This window comes from Schizosaccharomyces osmophilus, chromosome 3, assembly GCF_027921745.1.
Source record: "Schizosaccharomyces osmophilus chromosome 3, complete sequence".
NCBI lineage: Eukaryota > Fungi > Ascomycota > Schizosaccharomycetes > Schizosaccharomycetales > Schizosaccharomycetaceae > Schizosaccharomyces > Schizosaccharomyces osmophilus.
Genome location: NC_079240.1, coordinates 77,570 through 100,126, shown reverse-complemented (window position 1 = coordinate 100,126; position 22,557 = coordinate 77,570). Strand labels below are relative to the sequence as shown.

Sequence of the window (22,557 nt, the reverse complement as noted above, 5' to 3'; positions counted from 1 at the left end):
GCTTTTCCTTTATTTTATTTATATTTATTGATATCTAATATTTAGTCGGTTATGTCTTTATTTTTAATTACCCATAGCAAGATGAATGAAGTCTGTCGAATTGAATCTGTTGTTTTTGCTAACTTTAAATGTTTAAGCTGGTTGATGTTAAAGAGCGATTATTAATTTATCTACCTATAAAACAACCAATAATAAAAGAATCAATCATTATAAAACAAAAATATCTTGAAGTTATTTGAAGCAGCTCAAGCGGTTCTCTTTAGGTTTTCAAGAAGCTTTTTAATCATGGCATTGCCCACCTTTGTCGCTTCTTCAAACCTAGGTCGGAAATAATCCTGGATTTTAACAAATTGCTTTTTGTAATTCTCAAAATCACCTTGCTCGACATGTTCTGACCATGATCTTGCTGAGAGTACAAACTCCAAATCATCAGGACAGAACTCATTGTGCTTAGTCGCTGTGTAAATGCAGCTGGTTAAAAGGTCGGGATTACAGAATACATATTCTGATACACCAACCCAAAGTCGAAACAATGGAGTTGAGCAAATCATGTGTTTTTGAGGATGAATGCCTAATTTCCACCAAGAGTCAACAATCGCTAGAATGCTCAAGTGGCTATTACCGACAGACTTGTCATTAGGTACGTTCGATATACTATATTGATCCAAAAGTTCGTCACTCAACAATAATCCACTGGAGGCGCCATTATTTTCTTCCCCAAACACAAATTTTCCAGCATTACGAACTCTATTTTCAAATTCTTGTGCCTTCCCACTTATGGCGAGCTTAAAAAGTTCAGTGACAGAAGTCGCGTACTGCTTAATTTGTTTTCTAGCATCAGGATTAAGGATAGCAAGACCAGCATAAACGTGCCATTTACTAGAATATATTCGCATAGATAGGTTCATTTTAATATTTTCAATCCCTCCACACCAGCGATTTATATCCCAAGGATATTGATTGTTCGCGCGCCATGCCATACCCATAGCGAGGAATGCAGCGTGAGTTACAGCCTGAGTGTCTGCAGTGATCCGATCATGTTCTTCGGCTGTTAGAAAAACAACTGAAGATTGGAGACAAGAAAGGATTTCTTTCACAATTTCGAAGCTTCTATCCTTTGCACGATGGCGAATTATTACTAATGGCTGAGATTGGGGATTTACTCGCGGGCCGTGCATTGAATGGCAAGAAATAATCTCCACGTCTTTGGGAAGGTACTTCTCAAAAGCTCGAATTTCCGGAGATTTGCAAGATGACTGTCCTCCGACGATGGAACCCACTTTCGTTGCTGGTCCATACATGCCAACGATACGATCGAGATACTCAGATTCGACACTATATAGAATATAGTCACTTTTCCGTGAGACTTCAAATCCATCTTGCAGGGCATTTATATTGGTTCCTTCGCATCTCTCCTTTACTGTTTCAAAATTTTCCTTCCGGTCGCACACGTTAACACTAATAACTATGAGTACGGTGGTCAAACAATTTGAAACTTTTAGATCTGTTTTACTTACATCCACCCAGCTTGACTGAATCGTTCGGCATATAGGCGACCCATATCCCCAAATCCGATAATTCCAATTTGGAATTCCTTTTTTAATTCTTCAACGGGAACCTCCATTGTGCGAAAACCAATTGATTAGTCTATAAATACTTTTTAAATCGGTAACATATACTTCTTCAAGCCTGTGCTAATTCCAGGCGACACCCTTAAGCTGAAGGTATGTGTTGTGTGTTGATGTTTTGCTTTGTCATTCTCTGTCATAATGTGAGATTGTTAACATTATATATATTATCTTATAACAAAATTTAATTATATTGTCACAGCTAGAATATTACGCTATATAATTATAGTGCTCAGTGTATGATTTAAGGGTTGTAAAAAATTGTATTTGTATAAATTGGGCTCTACTTAGTTTATAATTCAGTATTTTCAAAGCCCACGGACTAGCTAAATAAACGACACTAATTTTATTAGGCCAGATCCGTCGAGATATTTGCCGTGGATATCATTTCGGTCAGGTTATCTGTACCTAATCTAGCCGCCCAGTTTTGAAAACCAAGCTGATCGTATATGTCTGTATATCCACACATAGTGTTCAATATAATCAGAGTAGCCACTTTATCATCCCTAAGTCAGCTGAAACCAGGTACCCTAGATCTTTAGTATGTCCTACTATCAGATTGGTGTTCTAGCTCATCCCAAGTCGCTAGAATGATTGGAGTGTCAATCTTCATTCGATGCTACCACTATTTTGGTTAGGTGAGCATTGATAGTAGTCGAGGTCGTGAAAATAGGGTCTGCCTGTGAAATAGACGAAGAGTACATCTCCTAATACTGTGCAAGCGCAATCACCTTTTTTATTGAAGACGTTATACTGACCGATAATGAAGCCACCAAGAATAGCATAACCGTATCTTCTGTAAAGCGGCGTCATTTCATTTTATTACAATTTATTATTTTTTTTTTCGAGTAATTAAACGACGACTCGATTTATTCAGCTGGACCAGTCAAATCTTCCAACTGAAGATCTGAGCTTCTAACGCTGGGTTTATATACTTCTGAAGTAGGTAACAATGTTTCCTCTGATAAAGTTCGTTTCTTAGAAACTTCCATTGTTTACATTTTGTAATAAAAAACTCTTTTTATTTGTTATATTACAGCATCTCGGCCTTGGAAGATATTTTTGAAATAATAAAAGTTTTTATAAAGTTACAGAATAACAGAATACATAGGATTTAAGATAACTAATGTTTACTAACTGCTGATCTTTTTTAACGTAAACAATGTACAATGATGGCAACTTAGGGAAAAAAATAAAGACTGTCTAAGTATCGGCATTTATAAAGACTTAGGCTAAACTAATTTTGCAAGATGATCATACAAGACCGTAACTCTATAATCAAACCCTTCAATAGGAAGAATCGGCTGTTCTGACCTTAAAAAAACTCAAATTCTTGTGTTTCGTAGAAAATAAATCGCCGTATATTACAGCATATATTCATCAAGTACAACATTGCCGTCCTGTACGCTTTTGCAGGATTTTTATAAGAGGCAAAAGCTACGGTTGTGACATGTTTTAGAATGTTCTATTCAACGGAAGCTACAATATATGTCTATTAATTTAAGCTAGAAACGTTAGAATTTATAAGTGAGGACATAAAAAGAACAGGAAACTGAATAAATTAGCATGTGATTGCTATTTTTTTACTTCTGTTAGCTGGCGAGTAATGCAATAATCAAGCTGTTCGAAAGTATGGCAACAATAGTTACATATTCGGCAAAGCTACTGAAAAAGTATAATGTCAAGAATATTTCAGTCCATCTAATGAAGTATATTTTCGGACATTACCGAAATTCTTTAATACATCGATGAAGGCCAACAACTTTGCTACATTCTGTGCCCCTCTCTATAATGCAGTCAGAAAAAATAAAACAAAAGAGTTCTTATAAATCTTATTTTTCTTTTAAATTAACTTTTTTAACAAGATTAGGAAAACCGGCATTGAATAAATCCACCCAAAGTAACACCTTTTAGCCTATACCATTGACACAAAGAAAAAGAACGTTTGAATCAACGGCAATAACCTTTTTTTACACATATAATTTATGCTGACTTTCTTCGATAAAATAATAAATAGGCAGCAGACGTTATAGTTTCCTCAGGTTTCACTGGTGAAACTCTCGAATCATCATAACAGTAAAATTGATTGTCATCAGGGTTACGAGCGAAAGATGTGTAGTGCCCACCGCCTAAACCACCATAGTGATTATCAACAGCACACAGCTCATACAGGCACTTTTCACGATCATCAACATTATTGAATTTTTGGGATTCCGTACGATTAGATAAGTCGAAGCTTTCAATAGGAAACTCAACCAATTCATCAATCTTATCCCGGAACCTTCTCTCACTGCTAAAGCGCTTTAAGTGGAAGATAAGAATTTCAGGAGATTTCCATATTCTCATCTCTTTAGATGCTCTCCGGAAATCTTTGCAGGTAGGACAGTACCAAGGATCCTCCTCGCCAAGCTGCTCGGTTTTCTCAAACTCATTTAAGCAATCGTCGAGGGTTATCGTATGTGGATGATTGCCCTCTTCCTTAGTCTCAGACATAATTCTTTCCATATCCGACCATAATGAACGACCGGTCTCAGAATTACTTGGTGACTCGTTAAACACAGAGTCCTGAGAAGTTTCCGGCCATTCACAAACCAGCAGGTCTCCTTGGACAAGTAGGTTACTGTTCTTCTGATCAGTTTCCTCAAGTTTTGGAGGGTCAGGATACGAACCAGGAGCGGTTTCCTCGACGGCCTGGCTATCATCTTCATCACCATCAAAATAATCAACATTAGTGGATGGCTCTACTGTGGCTTGTAAAGATTCCACATCCCTTTCTGTGAGCAGAGAGAGACTCGTCGAATGCATATTCCAACCCGTCGGTATCCGTTCATAACGATCATGAAATACCTTAGTATAAAACAACGGTGTTTTTGTTTCGTTATGATTAACATCTTCATTAGATGTAAGATCCTTATCCATATCGCCATGTAAAGATTCTAGACATTCGGCATCCTTCAAGGTATTAAGAGTTGTAAATTGACTATACTTAGTTTTGAGTTTTTTCTCAATCTCTCTAGCATCACCAACTTCTTCGTTCTTCAATTGAAGAATGAATGGATAGCCAAAGTCATGATTGTCGAGATAGCTACTTGACGAATTAGTCGAAGGACTGATCGTGTGATAAACCGGGATTACAATATCATCCGACGCTTCATTTACAGGCTTTTCCAATTCGTATAGATATATTTCATCCTCTTCGGAAATTTCCATTAATAGAGATTTCGTGAGAGACGTTAGGAATCTATAGAACCTTCCTCTGTAAGTTTCGGTTACAAATATTTTCCTATAATCATCACAACCTACCTTCGAAGCGACATATTTCACGAGATCTCCAATTGTAGCAGATCTGTTTTCGAGAACGACCTCGATGGTGATCGGACGGCGAGTGGTATCACATGGAATAAAAACAACAGGGTGAGACCAGAACTGTTGTACGGGTAAAGGAAGAGTCAAATCCATGAATGGATCAAAAGTAATGGAAACAGTCTTGCACTCAGGACAAACCAAAGTACTTCTGTACATTCCTTGAAACAGGTCGACGATAATTGAATCGTTCCTAAGCTTATGCAATCTCCAACATTCATTTGCGGTATCTCGGATCTTTTCTTCTTTTAGCTCATATAGATCAGGCTTGGAGGTATATGGCTTTTGGTATATACGATTCAAGTCTTCATGTAAGCCATCCAACAAAAAAGCTAAGAATTCTTGAGAATCTTGTTGACCATATCCTAAGAACGAGTGATTAAACCGACCAATAATCGCCTTAAATTGTCGTGGAGCAAATGAAGTATGATCAGGACTATATAGGGACTTAATTAAGGATGCGAATGCGCCAGCAACCTGGCCGCTCATGCCTAACGGATTTGATTCATTCACCTGATCCTTCCATTCATCCGAAACGAAAAAGTCACGAAGTTCACGAACATGTGTGAGACATTGCAACGCAGAATTCATGTAGCAAGTATTTCCCAAGTTGTTTAAGCCGCAGGTACCGAGCACCTTATTTTCTCGGGTTTCTACGGACGTACTTGATTGCTGGTCTCTTTGACGAATCAAAAATTGAAGTCTTAGGGCACGATCGACGGGCCATGTTTCATTGTGCATACATTCAACAACTAGTGTACAACTACTGTCCATCCCAGACTCCACCAATGTCTTTTCCTTGTCCAATGATTCCACTACATCTTTCGAGCTGATCTTTATAAAAGAGGAAGGATCAATGGTTCGTTGTAGAGGCAGTTCTGTGTCAACTCTCCAAAGTCTAAAGTTATCACCAGAAATAGACAAAGTATACTTCACTCCTTCAAAAAGATCATCTAATGTACTTTTTGAAGAAAGTGTAATTTTTAACGGCTTATGGGTTTCATAAGGATCGCTTTGTAAGCTCAATGAAGTCAATGAAAAGCTGGGAGGATAAACTTCGACCACAAGATGAGGAGAATATTCAGAGCCGAGATCAACGGTTTCTCTAGGAAATTCGTTGCCTTTTAAACCGTACCATTCAGTGAGGGCATCCCACAATGCCTTTGAAATAATTATGTAGTCGATTTCTTCTTGCAGATTGCTTTTCAAGGAACCATCCTCAAAATTCATAATATCCTCTTGATCAACTTCTCCAGGAAATGGTCCCTCTTCGGACAAGTAAGAGCAGAGCATCTCATACCAACTGTAAGAAAGTATATAGAAATCTGTGCGGCCTTCCTCCAAATCTGGTTGGTTATTTACCAAATCTCCAATGATTTCTTTTTGTTCAAAAACACTAGGAGTATTTTGAGCATTTCCTTTGGACTTCTCCGGTGTTAAAGATTTGTGAAAATTATCATCCATATTAGAAGAAACTTGAGAATCGTCACTTAAAGATCTTGGTCTTTTACCATGGTATGAAGAAGTTGAGCTATCTGATAGAGAATCCATCAATAACCTTGACTTGATCGCTTGAACAAATTGACGGCTGTCTTGGTTGTGGTTTAGAGCAGCTTTTGGTTGCAATGAGGAATAACACTTTTTACATTGTATATTAATCTATATCATATAAATTGAATAAATTAAAGCAAAGTGTAAATTAATTAAGTCTTTCTTCAAAAACTGGTATATAAAGTTGGTAAATTGAAGTTACTGAAATCTCCACATAAAAGCGCATCTGTGTATAAAAACTGTTGAATTTTCTTTAGTTTAATATAATCAAATTATTTATTATATCAAAAAGTGAAAACTTTTATTGCTATTAAACTCCTTGATAGCAGAGAACATTTTTAGTGCTAATACAATTTTTATCTCATTCTATGCAAACCAAAAGTGCTTCCTAAGGTAGTATTTTATATTAAACAATTCTAAAAATAAATTCCTAACCCATACCCGCATGACCCCATTATACTGACCAAAATGATATCAACAAAGGAAACAACCAGAATATGTAGACCGTGTTTTGCCTGTTGTATAAATTATTCTACTTACTCCTTCTCATTGAGCGCAGAGGATCATGGCGGTGCTTTGTGTTTTTCTTCTTCTTGGCAGTCCTACGGTTATTCTGCTTTTTGAATGGGACGAATCCAACATCTTTATTTACAGCCTGAAGTCCCTTTGGCAAAAGATATTCTGGGACGTGTCGTAGATGTCTTTGTGTGCGTGCTAATCGAACGCTAGCTGCCGTATCATGCGTCAAAGTCAATAGCTCGTCAGGATTTTCTGCAAAGTACGACTTTAGCTTTTCAGAAGCTAGCATTTCCTGGCGCAATTCAGCAGCACGGGCAGTTTGCACAGCCACGGAAGTAACTGATCGAAGAGCATCCTCCATACGGTATCGAAACGCATCGGTCTGTTTTTTATCAAAAACATAAGGTTTAGGCTCAATGCCCTTTTTACTCAATCGTCTTAAGACGGATTCATCTTTCTTGCAAGTAGCCAGAGTTGTAGGCTTATGCTTTCCAACATCCGATTTAGGTATAAAAAAAGACATGGCTGTTCCTGGTTTTCCAGCTCTTGCAGTTCTTCCTACGCGGTGAATGTAAGCTTTGGCGGTTGTTGGCATGTCAAAATTGAGAACACAAGAGACATTTTCGAAGTCCAAGCCGCGAACAACGCCATACTCACGGTCCTTTTTGATAGCTTTCTTTTGCTTTGACTTTGTCTTTCTAGCGGTTTCACCAGAATCTTGGCTATCCTTTGAATCTTCCTCCATCTTTGAATCCGCCTCCTCATTGGCTTCGTTAGTAGCTTCCTGTCGGTCTTCATTATCTTCGTCCAATTCTGCTACTTTGTCACTTTCATCCGTTGCAATTATAATTTGGTAAAGGCCCTTATTGAACTGATCAACGATATTCATTCTAGAATTGACGGGCAATTCAGAATTTAAAACCAAACTTTTCATACCGAATTGCTCAAGGTAAAGCTTTAGGCGATAACAACGATTAATTTCGTTTACGAAAATTAATATTTTTCCTTTTATGAGCCTTAATTTCAGTAAAATATACGCAAGCAAAAATTTATCTTGTTCGGAAGTTTTTACAGCATATTGTGTTAGCTGTCCATCTGCTTCTTTATCTTCAAGACGTAAAACTACTGGATCACGACAAACTAATTGCCGTAACGAAGCAATGCTTTCAGTAAGGGTGGCAGACATTAACAACGTCTGCACTCCTCGTGGGAGTGCTTTGCTTAAACTAGACATATCGTCTTGATATCCAAAAGAGAGAATCAAATCAGCCTCATCGATAACAAGAAACTTGATCTTGTCAAGTGAAAGAGCCCCCGAGGAAAAATGAACTACAGAACGGCTTGGAGTTGATATTACGATATCGGGGAAATCAAGGAGCAAAGGACGCTGTACCAAGTCTGCGGCATTTGTAGCTATATTCACAAATTTTATGTGTTTACCACAATATAGTGTCAGCTTTTCCAAAACCTTGAACACCTGTTGAGCTAGTTCTCTTGTAGGAACGAGAATCAAAGTAAAAATTCCACGATCCTTTTCATCCAATTGCTTCTGTTTTAATAAAAGTTCTAAAAGTGGGATTAAATATGCAGCAGTCTTACCAGAACCGGTTTTGGCTTGAACAACTAAATCTTTTCCATCTAAGGCCAAAGGAATTCCCGTTTTTTGTACTTGCGTAGGCTCAGTGAAGCCACATTTTTGAATGGCACGCTGGATCCTCGGATCCAAATTAAACTGTGAAAAATCCTGTGGCATTTGTATAAATTTCTGTAAATATCTCAAAAATAAATCTTTTATTTTATATTTACGGCTCCTCTTTGTTTAAGCCTCGAACAAAAGAAAAGAAAAATATAGCACCCTCTATTTTTTACCAAAAACTAGCTTTTCTGAAAGTTATGGTACTTTTATTTTATCATAATCCTCTTAGGATTTAATTAAAATAAAATTAAGTGTAAAATGGTAACCAGAAGGATGTTTTCTTGATTTTGCTAAGGATGGTTCTTGGCGTGCGCTTCGTGGACTGCCATTCTCTACTTCAGTCTGTATCCACCATTGTTGGGGTCGTCCAATTGCTTGTTTTTGGGTCCGAAATAAATAATTACTTGGAATTTATTTCCTTGTTTAAAGAAAAAGAAAAGATTAAGTAGGGTTGCTAGTTATAACTCTCAATTTGCTTTCTTGTATAAAAGGCAAAATTTTGATGAAAACTTGGCCTTTGAGGTATACCTAATATCAGGCTATAATTCTACTTACATACATCGAAATTGAAGCTATGGATGATAAAAGTGTTTTATCACTCTTTGAAGGCGACTATTCGCACCTGCAGCTTGAGCCCTCAGTATTTTGTGAGTGCAGAGAGTTTTTCATCAATACTCAATCGAGCTCTTGGACGGAACGAGGTACCCTTTTCTTTCAGTCTTACCAATTTTTAAAATACTTTTTGGCCCATCCTACGCTCGATGGCCCAACTCAACTCGCTTGTTTCGATACCACTAGTGTTTGGCTGCGGAGGGTATTTAACGCCTGCAAGCAAAATGATATATTTAAGCAGAATGTCTGGGAATCGGTTGAAAGATCATTTTGGTCAACCCTTTTTAACTTGCCATCGACGCGGGCATCTATTCCTGGGGTCACGGGAGTTCAATTGGCTGTGAGAGATTTATTTACTAAAACATTACAGCTTTATTTGCTTACATGTCCAAATGAAGAACTTAAGGAAAATACATTACTACTACTTTTACAACAATCTCTATGTTGGGATAGACATGCAAAGGTAGTGTGTACCGCTATTCAGATCCTTGTTAAATATACTGGAGCAGAAGCTGTTTTTTCGTTTCAACCTGATTTTATATCTCGTTCAATGAAATATTTAAAGGACTATAGCTATGCACAAGCTATATCGACTACGGTGTTTACTGTATTAAGTTTGTATTACCAAACATTGTGTGAAAAATATGATGATAAAGAAATTGCAGAAGACGAGTGGATGAACTTGTGGTGTCCTGTGATTCTTACTGAATTTTATGGAGACAATCGGCAAACTCAAAGTGGAATGTCTTCCTTTTTAATCCCATCGTTACTTAGTGTTTCTCCTAATATCACACCAAAATTTCTGTCTGCTTTACAAAGATATCCAGACGTTTCAAAGGATGCGAAAGATGCTGCTTGTTTGTTTGCATTGAAAATCGCTAAAGACGGAAAGCTTATTCAACACCTTGATCTCAACAATGAACATTCTTTTCTTCGAAGCCTTATGTTGCATAAAGATTCCAAAATACAACTTGCTTGTTTTAATTTAATTGCTCTTTGTCCCAATATTTCGACGCCTTTGACCGTCGAGGAATTTGATTGCATTGAATCGAGGATTCAATTCGCTTTTGGAATAGCTGATTCCGATACTAGACAAATTCTTTTAAAATCAATGCATGACTTTTTTGTAAGGATTCGGGCTTCTTGCCATGCTCTTCAAAGAAACATAAGATACAAACGCAGCCCTTCCATACCTGACGATGCTAAAATAATTAAAAGATCCCAAAGGTTTTTGGAGTACTTTATTTCCGCATGTATTGAATATTTACATCCGACTTGCAACTATCAGCAAGTGCTTTGTTCTCTTGGCCTTCTTAAAGCTTTAGTAACTTTGGGATTGGATGGATCGGTAGAAGAATCAATGATGAAAGAAAGACAACATTCTTTTCCATTTCAAATAAAAATTTTAAACAAGGATGTAACTCGAATTTTAATAGATCGATTGATCGATCCCTACGATACTATTCGTGATCTTAGTTTGAACATTTTGCTATCCTATAATTATTTGCCTGGTTATAACACTTCAGAAGAATTATGTTTTTTATTTAATCACGGTCTTCGTTTGCTCAACTCTGTTAGGGTTCATGAGTGTGAAGGTGGTGCTAAGACGATATGTCTTTGCAATCATTTTATGGAAAAATTACAGTCAGGAAGTACCTACAAAAATGTAAGAAGAATTTTAGATCTTCTACAGAAAAACGTTGAAGTTGCTAGAAAATCATTACTCCAAGCTGCTATAAGTTATCCAATCCAAGGGTACTTGATTCAGTTGTCCTATACATTTTCTACTTCGTCAACTCTTTCTTTTCTAAAGAAAAATGATAATGAATGGAAGAGTTTAATCATTGAAATTTTGCAACTATCAGAATCTGTGTGGTTGCTTGTTAAAGAGATTCTTTGTGATGATTCTCCTGAAGGAAATTTGCCAAAAGACCAAGATGATAGTGGAGTGTCCGATAATTTAGAGGATACACCTGCTCAATTGATTCTTAGTTACTCATGGAGGAGCATCAAGGAAATATCATCTCTATTATCCATGATCCTTATAAAATGTAGCTCTTTCTACCCAGACGTTTTTGATTACTCAAACTTGGATCATTATGGATTTTTGATGATGAGTTGGCTATGGGAGATTAGGCACCGAGGAGCTTTTACTAGCGTTTATCCTTGTTTCGTTAGTTACTGTTCATTTTTGTTTGCGATGAAAGACGTAAATTTATGCAGAATGCCAATTCCTTGGTTGCAAAAAAACATAGAGGTCGTTCAAGAAAAGTCATCATTTATCACTCGCAGAAGCGGTGGTATTCCCTTTTCTATTACAGGCATTTTGGTTGCTGGTAAAGAGAAAAACAAAGTTTTGTTATCTAAAACTATTTTAGCGCTAATTGATATGTCTAAAGAAAAAATTGTGGCTGACCCAAACGCTGCAAAAGTTGACCTTCCACAGGTTCATGCTATGAATAGTCTTAAAACAATATTTACGGAACATCGACTTTCATCCGTTTCGTTGGAGTATTTGGAACCAGCTATTGCTTTAGCTATTGAAGGATTTTCCCATGAATTATGGCCCATTAGGAATTGCAGCGTAATGCTTTTTACAGCTTTGATGAATAGGTCGTTTGGTAATAAACGCCCCAAGGGAGTAGTTAACTTAGGAAATACCAAAGGTCTTTCGACAAAGACGTTTTTCAGTAAGTTTCCTTCCTTAAGGCCGTATCTGTTGAAGGAGCTACAACATAGTGTTAATACTTTGCGATCTAATAATCAAGCAAGCACAGGCTTATATCCGATTTTAAATTTGTTTTCTCGTTTACAATATGCTTATACCTATCCAAATGAGGAGGAATGGGAAGGTGTAAATGAGTTTGAGCCCCTGCTACTTCAGTGTACAGCTAGTAAAATCTGCAAGGTCCGAGAGATTGCGGCGCTGTCATTAACTTGCTTGATTGATGGCTCACATTTGATGGAGTTTGTCGTTACTCAATTAAAGAATGTTGAAGTTTTGACACAAAATGAATTACACGGTCGTCTGTTGACAGTCAGAGCAATGCTAGCTGGCTTATTATCAAACCTAACAGGAGAGTCGAAAAATATTTTTTTTGACAAGGTATCCTTGACTTTGCTGAGCTGTTTCTCTGAAATTACATCAAATAAGCGAAGCTTTTATATAAAAAAACTGTTTTTGGAAATTATTCAAAGTTATTTTATGTCACATACTGACAGGGATGCTAAAAGGCTGCAGCAGTTAAGAAGGATGACTATGGATTATTGCAAGCGCATCCTTTTTGAAAAGAAATCGTGGCCTCTTTATGGCCATAACTTCATTGGATTGCCTATTCATCAGCAAACAGCTGCAGAAATCTTCTTACAAAACTCAAAAGAGTTTTCCATACATAGCGATACTCATTCCATTGGATTTCTTGTTTCAAAGTTACTAAGATACGAGTTTTATGAAGTTCAAATTGCAACATTAGAGCACATATTGGATCATCCGAGAAAGAGGGTTATTGTCAATAATCCAGAAATAATGCGGGCGTTGGTGGACCTATCCTTAAAACATCAGTGGAGTCAGCTTCGTGCACCTGCTCTTGCTTTGCTTTCAGATCTCTTAGAAGCGAAGAATTACAAGTCTATGATGTTGGACTGTGCCGAAATAATTGAGGTCGTACAGACAAATGAAAGCTTACCAGTGCGTGAGAGTCTTCTGATATTATTGGGTTCATACCTTAAACATTTGTTTATGGAGGGTAACACCGAGGTTGTGAATTATTATTACTGTTGGGTTGATATCCTTTTAAAGTTTACAAATGAATACATGGCGTTTTCTACCAGAAAGGCTGCTTTAAGCTCGTTAATTCATTTTGGAGTTAGCTTTCCCAGCAACTCGGAGGAGATCAATTTTACAGGAATTTGTATACTACCATTAATTTTGGGAGATGTTCTGAACGATGATGATGAAGAACTTCGACAAGATGCTGCGGCGTACGCTTGTGAAGTTCTGCAAGTATCGGATCTCTGCATCAATGAAGTTTGGAGTTTGTGGAAACAAGCAACCAAAAAAGCTTTTGGGGGTTTGTCGGAATTTCAAGCTCGTGTAAGTAAACGGATTATGGTTCACAACGGCTTAGAGAAGGCTTCCGAACAACTTGAAAGTATATTGACACGCGATTCTGCACTGTTTGAGACCGAACGTCAGAATTTATACTATTCTGACTATCAGAGGCTGCAGGATCTCTTGTATTATGCTTTACCATCAAGCGAAGAACTACAAAGCTGGGTTGAAGATGGAATCAAATCAATCAAACAGTTCTTTGTCAACGTGCAGGTTGATGGTGCATTAGGCCGTACTTCAGACCCTAACGTATGGTATGTCGTCTTTAGAATCATTCGGGTAGCGAAGCATGTCAACGTATCTTTAGACGACGTGCATGAACTGATGAGGGCGATAGACGCTCACCCAGATTTTTGTTATTGATTTAACAATGACCAAATGAAAATAGATTACAATATAGAGATACTACTTGATTACTGTAGATAGATGTATCTAATATTCTTAAAGAAAAGGATTTTGGGTTTAATTGAAAAAAATGGAAAGTCTTTTATATACTAATAAATAAGGAAGGAGGTAAACGTAATTTGGAGTGTAGTCTAAAGGAAAGGCTTACCTTGTTCTTTTTCACTTGGAAGTACCCATGATCTTTGACGAATTTCCAAAGCAACCAAACTAGGATCAGTTGTACCATCTGAAATTTCCGCTAGCACAGGCCTTTCGGCCCAACCAGATCCACCAAAAAAGATATCATCAACGATTTGTTTTGTGTCGTATTTATTATTTTTTGTATGCATATGAAACATACTGGTCTTTTGATTAAAGTCTTTGATAGACGTTAGCATTTTTTCAGCCCAATTGGAGGCAAGACCGGGAGCAATCGCTGCTTCGTCGTCCCTTCGTTTTAGTTCTTTTCCCTCAGTCAATAAGCCAGTTAAACCGCTAAATACTTGAGGCTTTCCCAGCTTTTTAGCGACGTGAAAGTTGTCGGCGCCTGAAAGTTGTTTTAAACCAATACCGATACGAAGAGTAGCATTTATTTTACTGTCAGCGAGTAGATATTTGCGAGAATCCATCCCGACCCCTACATATTCTGCCAAATTTATCTTCAAACTACCAAGCCTCACTATTCCAGAACTGCTGTGAGAATCACTGTAAATTTGAAAATTTAAAAAGCGTTCACGAAGGGTATTGGCCTGATCAATGACAAAACGAACTAGTATCGTTGTATCGTAAACCCATACTACTTTGTGCTCTAAAACAGGCTCGCATTTTGTTTGCCCGCTGCAATCACGAGTATGAACGCCATCTACATTCCATTTTGTAAAGACTAACCCAGTGACCAAAGGAATATTTGACAGATCTTGGATTTTTAAATAGAGTTCAAAAGTTGGTCGTCGTGTCTTTGGAATAAATATGTTCATAGAGCTTTTGTAAGCAGAATGCTTACTTGATCGTAGAAGCAATCGAATTCGTTAGGTGTATCCCCTTCAATGTAAACAAACACGAAAGCTAATTTTCTTTTGCTTTAAATATGAAAAATAGAAGTAGAAAATAACAGATTTCAAACAAAATATAGAAAACGGATCAGTCAGCAATTGAACTTGTTCTTTTCGGTTTGTTCAGGGAACAAAAAATGAAACCAAGATGACGCTGGGCAATTTCCATCATAAGTAACAATAGCGGGTGGGTAACATAAAAGCGTAAATAAAAGTTAAACAAATTGATGAAAAAAAGAAAAAAAAAAGCAGAGCGTCCTACATATTAATTCGTATGTTCTTAGAGAAGAGGCTAATATTACTTGTCCATTTAAAAGAACGGAAGAATGAAAGAAAAGGCTGAGTTGGTCTTTGATGAGATACGTTCAGTGATCGATGCACAAAAATTCCGATAGCGATACGTTTATGAATGAAAAGAAAACATTGAGTCATGATTGGAGAAATTTAAAACGTATTTTGTTTTTCTTCCTTTTTCCGATAGACGAGTTCACAAAATTTGTAGTCGCCGTTTGTGACACCTCAAAAGTCAATATCATTGAGGGTTCTTTCAAAAACAGAAGAGCATTCAAGTTCGAATCCTTGAACCTCGCCAAGTTTGGAAATTACCACCATACGCGAATTCTCCATAAGACTTTTTAAACGGATTGTATCTGTAGTAGAAATATTTCCATGCTGAACGAGTTTGAGACACAAGCTATCCAAAAGCGACAAAGCTTGAAACATGGGTTCAGGTGCTGGGGGAAAAGCAACAATCGAATCAACAAAGAAGTCCAACCCTCGTAGAGTAGCGTTGACGGCCAAAAAAGAGTCTCTTTGCATAGGCATGGCTGCCAGCACTCGAAAATACGGCTCAATATCACGAATTAAATCATCCAGTGATTGAAAGCCTCCTGGAAGGAATCTGGAAATTCAATTAGCTATGGTTCAATGGGAATCGGTTGTTGAGAAGAGCTTTTGAGCATGACATGGTCCTACTTTTTTTGAAACTTTTGAGAAACATTTAATAATTGTTCATCCAAATAATCTCGAAGGTTATTTAACTGACTTTCCGTCAAATCGTTCATGATTCCAGAACGTGAAGTAGTATGTAATATCATTCCTCCAGAGGTACATACGACTAAGAAAGAGTTGCTAGCACATTTTCACTGAACAGAACACCAAGAAAAACATTGTAAATAAGAGAAAAACTTTGGGGTTCGGTTGAGAAGAAACTCCAAAGAGCGCTATACTCAAACTGTTGGCAAACTGTGTTTGCACGATCGTCCAAACACTCTTTTCATGAGTGCGCTTTGTTAAGCAATTCAGACACGTATGTGACTAGGTAGCTATATGAAGGATACTTGACAGGAATGGCCAATGAATGGAGCGAGTTTTTCGATACGCAATGGTTTTTAAAGAAACGAAGACGACGTCCTTTTTATCTTGCCTTATTCAAGAGGATTCTGTGAACATCAGTTATCATCCCAGAGTCCATGTCTCTATGCAATTGACACCAGCATACAGCAATGCCTTGTTTGGGGAATTTGGCTCAAATCGTGACTCGAGCGACTTTTCCTCATACAAGCTAGTGTCCTACTCAAACAAAAGAGACCTATCAATTGTCCAGAGAAGAAAAGAAGAAACAAACCATAGAATCTATGTCTCTACCCTCTATTTGACATGAATCCGATTTTCCTTGTTGGACGATTTGATTGCCTTGCTACTAGTTTTTACGAATAGTTTAACACTCAATTTCACTCTACGAAAACAAACTTTGAATTGTTGGAATTACCGAAACTACAAAAATGAAAAAGGTAATGAAAGAGGTGGGACTCGAACCCACGAGCTTTCGCACTAGTGCCTTAAACTAGCTCCATAACCACTCGGACACTCTTCCAATTGTTGGTTTATATATTTAAAAAAACATATTGAGCATCATTTCATTTCCTCCTTCAGAAAACAACCTAATGTTTCGTTCCATTCTTGCAGACTTCTTTTATTTTCGTTTCTTTTGCAATTCTTTCTAAACATAATCATTTCTTCTATCACTAACATGTCTATACTTTTTGTCAGAGTAGGAAGGAGTTCTCTTTCCGCACCAAACAACTTATCTACTCACCCGGATAATCGCAATTTTAATGATCTCTACAAATACGATAACACACAGACAAAACAAGAAAAGGGAACCAAAGTAGACCGACCCTCTTCTTTCAATCATTCATCGTCATCCTCCTCCATGTTGAAACACAAAGCAAAGCAAAGCAAAACAAAACAAAACAAATTTTCTTTGTTATTCTCCATTCCAGCCACGTAAGGCATGTGAAACAAATGTACGGTCTTCTACTAAGTACTATTTTATTAATCAGTCTCGTTGCTTAAGGTACTTAATAACGAGGATCCGACACATTACATACTGATAATGAGCTTCGTTCCTGATAGTTTTTATCAATCTAACGGGTCATCAGTATTTACGTGAAAGAGGAAAAGGTATATATTGCAAAGGTCCTCGGTTGAGTTTTTCGCTATCATTGGTTGGGGGTTTTTTTTGTCTCTTTGTTTTCATTTTCCCTTTTATTCTATTGATTCTTTTTTCTACTTTAGTCCTGATCGTTGTTCTTGTTGGATCCCAAAAAACGATACTACAAAAATAGGTTCTTTCAACAGCCATATACGAACTCTTTCTTTCTGTATTTACTGATCCAAGTGTTCCCTTCTGGCTTCCTATTTACTACTACTGTCTAGTGTTGGATTGACATAGGGATCATTGCTTTATAAAAACAATACCCCTTTTTAATAATCATCAATAATATCTAGTAATAGTTATTCTATTTTCCTTTTTTTTTTTTGAGAAAAGACAGTTAAAAAAACAAAACGAGGAAAGATAAACAAAACTTTTGGACGAAACGAGGATTTGCTTCTTTTTTTTGCACGTTGTTTAGTTCAATTACGAAGGAATTGTTTGCTTTCTTTTCATTTTTGACTATATATTTATCACCTCCACTTTAATTTCCAGCAAACAAATGCACTTCTTTCGCTTGCGACCAGGAATCCTTCGCCATGGCAAACTTCTTATGGGACTCGGTGCTGGTGCTGCCATCTCTTTGAATAGCATGGGTTTGACCAATGAGCCAGACGCTTCCTTCTTTAAAAAAGGATTCTCTAAAGAATTGAGTCATCGTTCGCTCGGTGATCTCGCCCGTGGTCTCTTTGTCTACGAAATTTGTTCTCGAGGTTGGTTGGTAAAGACCTCAATTTCCGCCATGACTCTATGCGATACCCTTCATCTTTCGTTTCTCTATGCCCCTTTTTGCCGTCGTACTTTTTACCGTCATTTCTGCGGAGGTGAAACTCCCACTGCTCTCATTCAAAACATGCAATCGCTTCAAGCTTCTGGAATCACTCCTTGCCTCAATTCTTCTCGTGAAATCGATCTTCCTAGCGACATTGATCCTCGTCAATTTGCTTCCACAGTCAATTCGGTCCCCCAAAACATCAACATCCCTGCTCCAGACGTTCAGCAAAAAATGCAAAATATTGCCCAAGAAGCTTTCGACTCTTATCTGTACAGTATCGACTTGGCCTCCAAGATCGAAAACTCTTCTTGTGCTATCAAGTTAACCCCATTCATTAACCCCCTAGTCTTGTTCCGCTTCAATGCTATCTTGAATAATTCTGCCAACCAACCTGCTGCTAACTTTTCCGAGGTGTTGAACGGTAGCCCTTCGTTTTCTTCCTATGAACAGGATGAGCTCCAGCGCTTCTGGTCCTTTTCTGAAAAACTTTGCGAATATGCCCAACAAAAGGGTGTTCTTTTATTCATTGATGCCGAACAAACTTACTTCCAAGATACCATCCATTCCATTTCTTTGGACTTGATGAAGAAATTCAACCAGCAAGAAGCCATCGTGCATAACACTTATCAACTTTACCTGAAAAAGACCAGAGGAGTCTTGAACGAGCATATGAGACAGAGCGCTCTCGAAAATTGGTTGATGGGTGCAAAGATTGTACGAGGTGCCTACATTAATTCAGAACCCCGTCATTTGATCCATGACAAGAAAGAGGACACCGACCGCGATTATGATGCTGCTATGGAGTCTTTGTTTTTAGGCGCTTCTAGAGCAGCTCCTGGGAACAACAAGGCTTCTTTAATTCCTTCGAAATCACGCCAAGGTAAATGGGGTATTATGATTGCTACCCACAACAAGTCTTCTATTTGCAAAGTCTTGGACCTCTTGGAGAAAAAGAAGATTAACACCAGCAAGACCTCTTTGTATTTAGCTCAATTGTTGGGAATGTCGGATGATATTACTTATGCACTTACAGCTTACCCAAGATCTGAAGTCCCTGAATTCCATATTGCCAAGTATGTCTCTTGGGGACCTATCTATCAAGTACTTCCTTATTTGGTTCGACGTGCTCGTGAAAACATTGGCGCTCTCGAGCGATCGACAGACGAAAGAGCTTATTACCGTCAAGAGATGAGAAGACGCTTACATTTTTAATATCTTTTATAAAGCCAACCCGTCCCTTATTGTCATTCTTCCTTTCTAAGAAATCCGTGTAACCTTTTCCCTAATCTTTCCGTTTAAATTCCACGATACTGTCCTTGGTATCCGATTGATTTCTTTTTTTTTTTTTTAAAAAAAAAAGAGATATGATAAACTATATATACCTTTCCTTTCTCAATTCTTTAGATATTTCCTAAAAAATGTCATTTTGCATTCTTCAACTATACAAATGAGTCTTCATTTGCTTTCAATAAACAATCTAATGTAACGATATTTTTTCCCCTAAAACTGAAGTTTCCAAATTTAGCCAATTTTTGAATAATAAAAGGTTCCCCCTTCTGTGAAATTCTACAACGCATGCGAGATATTAGATCCTTTTGTATCCATCCAACTCTGTGCCAAGCTGCTCAGACAGAGCTATGAACAAAAGAAGTTGTAGACTTTTTTTTTTTTTTTTTTTTTTTTTTTTTTTTTTATAACTAATGTGGATATAAATATTTGGATGAGATGAAGACAAACCAGATCTCAATATCATAAAAGTCGCCAAATTTTTCAACTTAGCTCGCCTGTCCTGAACCATAAAAACTATCTGGCTCTCGAACCATAACATCAATGGGGATGCTGTTAAGGCCATCCTTTATATGAACGGATTGGACGACGTTGAAGCCAAAATGCTCGTATCTTGGACGATTATTGGGATGAGTCGATTCGAGATAGCAGGGAAGATTACTTTGATCGGCAATCTCTAATACTGGTTGAATGAGTCTCCGAAGATATCCCTTTCCTCGACTGTTTTCTTTTACGCCGACAAACATAAGGTACCAAAAATTATGGGTTCGACCTGCCATGGCTTCTGGCATCACCCTGTTGTGTAATGGGATCAGTTCTTTGAAGAAACGACGGCGATTTTCGGCACCCAACTTGTAGGTCAATCTCCATAAACCACTTTTAAAAACGGTATACCAATCATCAATTCTTTCACCTGGTCCAGTCCATAAAGCAACGCCGGAAAAGTCATCCACCTGATAAACATGGCCACGCATTAAGGCGGCATAAGCAATGTATTCAAAGCAATCTTGTATTAATTTGGCATACTGTTCCCCGTTTTCGGGTCCAGCAAAGTAAAGATGTACTGGATCGTGATAAAATGCTTCGGCCAAAACGGTAGCAACCCTCTTATAATCTTCTATTTCTACCTTTTCAGCAGACATTGTTTAAATGTGTTCAATGGAAGATCCTTTTCTTAAATGATGTTGCTGTAGTCTATTGAAACTTTTTCGCAGCTCAGACAAATAACGTATAAATGCAAAATGTAAAAACTGTGTCAATTGATACTTTTGCTTTTTTTTTTTTGCGAGCTTATATTCCCATCGATATTTGAGCACTCCAGTGATGTGTTCAATGCAACACTTTTCCTACTCGATGTACTTCATGAAATCCAGTAACTCTTTCTGAATCGATATATGATTTAAGGTGCTGTTAAGCAATGATACTGAAAGAGCTAATTTTGTATTACATCAATTGTATTTGGAAATGCAAGTCGTAATGGTCGCCTCTCGTTTGAAGGACAAGGTATAAGGAAAACCTACTCCAGAATGCTAAGCATCATTTACGAACACTTTATAGGCTTTCGGTAGGTGATGATTTTTATTTAGACAGTGAGTAGTGAAGCTCAATATTTGTGTGTGTGTGTGTGGAATTAGAAATCTTTTAGATGCGAATAAAACTGGAAACGACGTTCTTGTTGTAATCCAACCCAAGTTGTTCATCTCGCTTTCTTTCAAGTGCTTTTCATGGTCTCTTTTCTTGTTCTGTAAGCTTTTTTTTAGTGTGCTACTGACATAAAAAATAAACATATCAGTTGTAGAGTTCTTGTAATCTTGACTAAATGAATTCATTTGTAATTTCTAAAACAACTGACCTTTCCTACAAGCACAAATGATTCAACCATTCCTATATGGACTTTTGTGTTTGTAAATAAACATCCAAAAAATCAATGTTTACCCTTAGAATGGGGCAAATCCTTTAGGATGGTTACCCAATGTTTTCTATATTTGCCCTACAAATTCACCCAGATGATGATGTATGGCCTTTATTGAAATTAGAGGCACTCACAAGTGTGATGATCAAAAGGCTTCTTTGAAAGGCGTACTCGCTCAAGAGATGAAAGAAATAACTGATTAAGGCTTTCTCGTTTTGTTTTCTTCTTCAAAAGCAAAATATGATATTAAGAGAATATCATAGTAATGCTAGTTCACTTACGTATGTTCTTTCACATTGGCATCCCGCTCCCAAAGCAACTCAACTTTCACCCATCTCATTTTACTTCATACAGCCAACAAGTTCAATTTGCAGTATGTACAGACTTATTCTTCGTCGCTCATTTGTTCCTCAAATCTCTCAAGGAAGAACTTTAGGAGTTAGAACCATGGCCAGCAATAATAGTGACGGAGACTCCACAGATCCCACCTTGAGCAACGCAACCTCTGCTAGAGAGCCTCCTTTTTCCAAGCGCGGAAAGGCCAAAGAGAACCAATTTATTCACGAGCTTGAACTTGACCAGCTCAAAAAACTGAAAGAGCAGTTAAAATCCCACCGCGAGAACCTTAATAAGCTGGAGACTGAAATCGACTCCAAGTTAACCAAGCAGGATAATTAGAGAATCATGCTAAGATTTTTTATTGTCCTTACTTGCTGTGTTTTTATGACTATTGATTGAATCCCTTCTCTTGAATACAGCGATTTAGCCGTTGTGTAAGAAAAAGTTATTATAAGATCTGGCTAATGAGCAAGGATAACTCTTATAATCATCATCATCTCCCCTTTTTTAAAGCAAGACTTAAATTCCCCACTTGATTTGCTTTTCTAGCTTACAGATAAATGTTTATTTTTCCTTATAACTGAGGCAATCTCATCTAACATGCTTTTTAAAAATGTACTCAAAACAATTTTAGAACCATAACTGCCTAAAACTAAGCGAAAGGATAGAAAACTGAGCAAATAATCATCCGCGGTTCAAGAATGATCATTTGTGAAACTATTAAAACGACATTTTTCTCTTGAAAAATTTAGATGAGATTAAATAATATACACTATACAAATTTATAAAATATTTTCAACAGTCATTCTCAACGTAAACAATGCCGTCAAC

The 22,557-nt window shown here is 37.3% G+C and overlaps 10 protein-coding genes and 1 non-coding gene across 11 annotated transcripts; 4 read left to right on the top strand and 7 right to left on the bottom strand.

Annotated features, from left to right (window-relative positions):
* Nucleotides 1-245: 245 nt before the first annotated feature.
* Nucleotides 246-1,624, bottom strand: tyr1 (prephenate dehydrogenase Tyr1; the record flags this gene model as incomplete). Its single annotated transcript, XM_056182885.1, has 2 exons — nt 246-1,458; nt 1,518-1,624. The coding sequence occupies 2 exons, from the start codon at nt 1,622-1,624 to the stop codon at nt 246-248; spliced, it is 1,320 nt and encodes a 439-aa protein (XP_056039167.1).
* Nucleotides 1,625-3,611: 1,987 nt separating this feature from the next.
* On the bottom strand, nt 3,612-6,542 carry ubp12 (CSN-associated deubiquitinating enzyme Ubp12; the record flags this gene model as incomplete). The annotated part of the gene is made up of 1 exon (XM_056182884.1): nt 3,612-6,542. One exon carries the CDS (start codon nt 6,540-6,542, stop codon nt 3,612-3,614), a length of 2,931 nt encoding a protein of 976 aa, XP_056039238.1.
* A 532-nt stretch (nt 6,543-7,074) lies between these two features.
* Nucleotides 7,075-8,814, bottom strand: dbp9 (ATP-dependent RNA helicase Dbp9; the record flags this gene model as incomplete). The annotated part of the gene is made up of 1 exon (XM_056182883.1): nt 7,075-8,814. One exon carries the CDS (start codon nt 8,812-8,814, stop codon nt 7,075-7,077), a length of 1,740 nt encoding a protein of 579 aa, XP_056039237.1.
* A 517-nt stretch (nt 8,815-9,331) lies between these two features.
* On the top strand, nt 9,332-13,843 carry trm732 (tRNA (cytosine 32-2'-O)-methyltransferase regulator Trm732; the record flags this gene model as incomplete). The annotated part of the gene is made up of 1 exon (XM_056182882.1): nt 9,332-13,843. One exon carries the CDS (start codon nt 9,332-9,334, stop codon nt 13,841-13,843), a length of 4,512 nt encoding a protein of 1,503 aa, XP_056039239.1.
* A 173-nt stretch (nt 13,844-14,016) lies between these two features.
* SOMG_04094 (cortical variant C2 domain protein) lies at nt 14,017-14,841 on the bottom strand (the record flags this gene model as incomplete). The annotated part of the gene is made up of 1 exon (XM_056182881.1): nt 14,017-14,841. The coding sequence occupies one exon, from the start codon at nt 14,839-14,841 to the stop codon at nt 14,017-14,019; it is 825 nt and encodes a 274-aa protein (XP_056039262.1).
* A 594-nt stretch (nt 14,842-15,435) lies between these two features.
* On the bottom strand, nt 15,436-15,980 carry tfb6 (transcription factor TFIIH complex subunit Tfb6; the record flags this gene model as incomplete). The annotated part of the gene is made up of 2 exons (XM_056182880.1): nt 15,436-15,817; nt 15,892-15,980. The coding sequence occupies 2 exons, from the start codon at nt 15,978-15,980 to the stop codon at nt 15,436-15,438; spliced, it is 471 nt and encodes a 156-aa protein (XP_056039263.1).
* A 733-nt stretch (nt 15,981-16,713) lies between these two features.
* SOMG_20201 lies at nt 16,714-16,792 on the bottom strand. Its single transcript has one exon. It is a non-coding gene; the product is annotated as a tRNA-Leu (tRNA).
* A 156-nt stretch (nt 16,793-16,948) lies between these two features.
* On the top strand, nt 16,949-17,274 carry SOMG_04092 (uncharacterized protein; the record flags this gene model as incomplete). Its single annotated transcript, XM_056182879.1, has 2 exons — nt 16,949-17,205; nt 17,262-17,274. The coding sequence occupies 2 exons, from the start codon at nt 16,949-16,951 to the stop codon at nt 17,272-17,274; spliced, it is 270 nt and encodes an 89-aa protein (XP_056039240.1).
* Nucleotides 17,275-17,915: 641 nt separating this feature from the next.
* On the top strand, nt 17,916-19,400 carry put1 (proline dehydrogenase Put1; the record flags this gene model as incomplete). Its single annotated transcript, XM_056182878.1, has 1 exon — nt 17,916-19,400. One exon carries the CDS (start codon nt 17,916-17,918, stop codon nt 19,398-19,400), a length of 1,485 nt encoding a protein of 494 aa, XP_056039265.1.
* A 563-nt stretch (nt 19,401-19,963) lies between these two features.
* Nucleotides 19,964-20,617, bottom strand: SOMG_04090 (N-acetyltransferase; the record flags this gene model as incomplete). Its single annotated transcript, XM_056182877.1, has 1 exon — nt 19,964-20,617. The coding sequence occupies one exon, from the start codon at nt 20,615-20,617 to the stop codon at nt 19,964-19,966; it is 654 nt and encodes a 217-aa protein (XP_056039264.1).
* A 1,145-nt stretch (nt 20,618-21,762) lies between these two features.
* On the top strand, nt 21,763-22,065 carry inh1 (mitochondrial proton-transporting ATP synthase inhibitor Inh1; the record flags this gene model as incomplete). The annotated part of the gene is made up of 1 exon (XM_056182876.1): nt 21,763-22,065. One exon carries the CDS (start codon nt 21,763-21,765, stop codon nt 22,063-22,065), a length of 303 nt encoding a protein of 100 aa, XP_056039654.1.
* Between the last annotated feature and the right edge of the window lie 492 nt (nt 22,066-22,557).